Source organism: Triticum dicoccoides, chromosome 3B (assembly GCF_002162155.2).
Source record: "Triticum dicoccoides isolate Atlit2015 ecotype Zavitan chromosome 3B, WEW_v2.0, whole genome shotgun sequence".
NCBI lineage: Eukaryota > Viridiplantae > Streptophyta > Magnoliopsida > Poales > Poaceae > Triticum > Triticum dicoccoides.
In genome coordinates, this window is record NC_041385.1 from 812,342,577 (window position 1) to 812,345,448 (window position 2,872).

The window sequence follows — 2,872 nt, forward strand, 5'->3', positions numbered from 1 at the left end:
CTATTACGCGTAGACTAGATAATACTCCCTCCATCCCATAATATAATAGCGTATTTTACACCACATTAGTGTCAAAATGCTCTTATATTATGGGACCGAGGGAGTACCTTACACGTATCCGTTTGTTGCTGGAATGTCTTGCAAAATAATATTTTAATGATATTTGATTGTATGGAACATATTGGAGCACTAATATAACAACTAAACCGGAATATATGTGATTTATTGTATTTAATTATTGTATAGTTATAAAATATTTCTTCATCTAAATAGCATATAAGAATGGAAATTCTCATGCATGTTTGGTGTGCCTTTTTTCATGCATGTTGCGTACTGAGATGACATACTTGCATGTTGAGAGAGAAATAGATTAGTGGAGAGTAGCTATTTAGATATACAAAATATTAAGATATGCCGAATGGTAAAATTAATGCAAATTAATTAAACTGTTTATTAATTATCGCTTGAGTATAATGTTGTAACTAACTTTCTCTTAGTTCAAACTGGGTAAACTAGTTGGTGCACGCAGTTCAATAATTATTGTAGAAATGGGGAAGACTACCCAAATTACGAATAAAGCACGCCTCTCTCTATTTGTAGACATCAGAAAGTGTTAATAACCTACTTCGTTGTCAAATACTTAATTGAATTGAAAGCGGGCTACAAATTAATTATAACGAATTTCTGATGCACTGGTAATTAATTCTATTGAGCTATGGTTTATTTAATCTCGAATATCACACTACATTCAAATTAAATTTAAGTGTGACAAAATTTTATTTGGAATATAAAATTCGGGTTTTTTTGTGAACCTAATATGTGTCCACTTTGAAAATTTGTATTTTTATTTAAAAATAAATCAGTTAAATCTTACTGACAGAGCCTGGAGATGCAATGATAAATTGCCCTATTACTATTTAGTCCGTGGGATACAACCTAGACTTACTGATTAGTACTCCGCCGTCCCATAAAACAATACGTTTTTGTAAGCTAAAATAGCTTGCAAAAACATCTTACACTATACCAGAAAATGAACCATGTGCAAATTTCCCTGTTGAACGCATCACAGTTTAGTAGCTACAGCACCAGCTTTGGTCGATTTGAGCGACCACGCATGTACATGACACAAATGGTACGGTGGCTGACAATTTGACACCGCTATCCAACCCTATCTTCAAGCTAAAGTACTCATAAAACCGCGTATCTATGGATCCCCCTTACCCTACACTGCACTATAAATACATGCGCTGCATGCATTCCCTTCTCATCGAGTCATCCTCAGCTACTTCACCACAGTGCTAACTACCTAGCGCTGCACCAACCAACCAGTAGCCAATTACGCAGCACTTGACCATGGCGCCCAAGCAGCTCCCCGCGGTCCTCCTCGCCGCCAGCGCCCTCCTGGCCCTCGCCGCGCCGTTGCTCGCCGGCGACCCCGACATGCTGCAGGACTTCTGCGTTGCCGACTACAAATCCCTCGACGGCCGTAAGTTGTACTCGTGTGCGCACATGAATAGGTCATGCCGAAACAAAGAGTAATGCATGCATGCATGCGTGTATACTTGCAGCATTGCGGATGAACGGGTTCCCGTGTAAGAGGCCGGAGAACGTGACGGCCGACGACTTCTTCTCTACCGCGCTGGCACTCCCGGGCAACACCGGCAACCCGGTCGGCTCCGCGGTGACGGCGGCGAACGTGGAGAAGCTCCCGGGGCTCAACACGCTGGGCGTATCCATGTCCCGCGTGGACTACGCCCCGTGGGGCCTGAACCCGCCGCACACCCACCCGCGCGCCACTGAGATCATCTACGTGCTTGAGGGCTCCCTCGACGTTGGCTTCGTCACCACTGCCGGCAAGCTCTTCGCCCGCACCGTCTGCAAGGGCGAGCTCTTCGTCTTCCCCCGTGGCCTCGTCCACTACCAGAAGAACAACGGCGGCGCGCCGGCCATGGCGATCTCGGCATTCAACAGTCAGCTTCCGGGCACGCAGTCCCTCGCGATGGCGATGTTCGGTTCCTCGCCACCGGTGCCCACGGACGTGCTGGCCAGGGCGCTCCAGATCGACGGCGGCCTGGTGGAGGCCATCAAGTCCAAGTTCCCGCCAAAGTAACTAGCCATGCATGCATGAGGTTGGTTGGGTCGGCTCTACGTGCGTACGTGCTACCAATAATGACGAGGGCCACGTAAAAATGCAGTTTTAATTCATTTACTTGACAATACCTTTGTACTATACGCTGATTCCTTTGTGTCGGTGCATGTTTAGTGAAAGGCCTCGTCAGTTCTACTGTTATAATTGTTCCTTTTTCTTCGTGAACTACTGGTGATTAATTTGTATGTGTCCATTATTGGTGAACGAATGTGCCTGATTGCCATGATATTGTTGGGCACTGAACAAGATATAGTCTCTATCTCCCTCTCTTTGATCGATCCTTCCTAATGTGTTTTGGTAAGTATGTATATCGAGTACAAACTCATGGTTCCAAAACATATTTTTACATGTCTACCAGAGATATCTATAAAAATATTTTGTACAATGCCAAATTATGGATATATAAATTATGCTAGCTGATATATTGACGTAAGATTGCATGCAAGTAATGACTTGGTGCATCTTAAACATGCACACTATATTGTGACTAGCGGTTAGATAGGAGGTTTCCAAGCTGTTAGCTGCAGCTTGTATCTCCAAGCAGATATTAAGCTTTCTGTAAAAAGCTATGCCTTTGGCCCTTTCTCTAACATATATGTAAATACCGACTCGTCTCTTTGTCCATGATATATTTTGTTTCTAGACACTGCAAAACAAAAACAAAATACATTTTAACTATCGAGCGGACATCAACGTGAAGATTAAAATACCTTCCCATGCTTA

The 2,872-nt window shown here is 43.6% G+C and overlaps 1 protein-coding gene across 1 annotated transcript; it reads left to right on the forward strand.

Moving 5' to 3' along the window:
- Positions 1 to 1,274: 1,274 nt before the first annotated feature.
- Positions 1,275 to 2,395, forward strand: LOC119278642 (germin-like protein 1-3). The gene is made up of 2 exons (XM_037559977.1): positions 1,275 to 1,486; positions 1,569 to 2,395. The coding sequence occupies exons 1-2, from the start codon at positions 1,354 to 1,356 to the stop codon at positions 2,108 to 2,110; spliced, it is 675 nt and encodes a 224-aa protein (XP_037415874.1). The 5' UTR covers positions 1,275 to 1,353; the 3' UTR covers positions 2,111 to 2,395.
- The last annotated feature ends 477 nt before the right edge of the window (positions 2,396 to 2,872 follow it).

Excerpts from the sequence above, each read along its gene's own strand:
- LOC119278642 (XM_037559977.1), top strand. The coding sequence starts at position 1,354 with ATGGCGCCCAAGCAGCTCCCCGCGGTCCTCCTCGCCGCCAGCGCCCTC. Across the intron at positions 1,487-1,568 it reads CTACAAATCCCTCGACGGCC|CATTGCGGATGAACGGGTTC; the intron begins GTAAGTTGTACT and ends GTATACTTGCAG.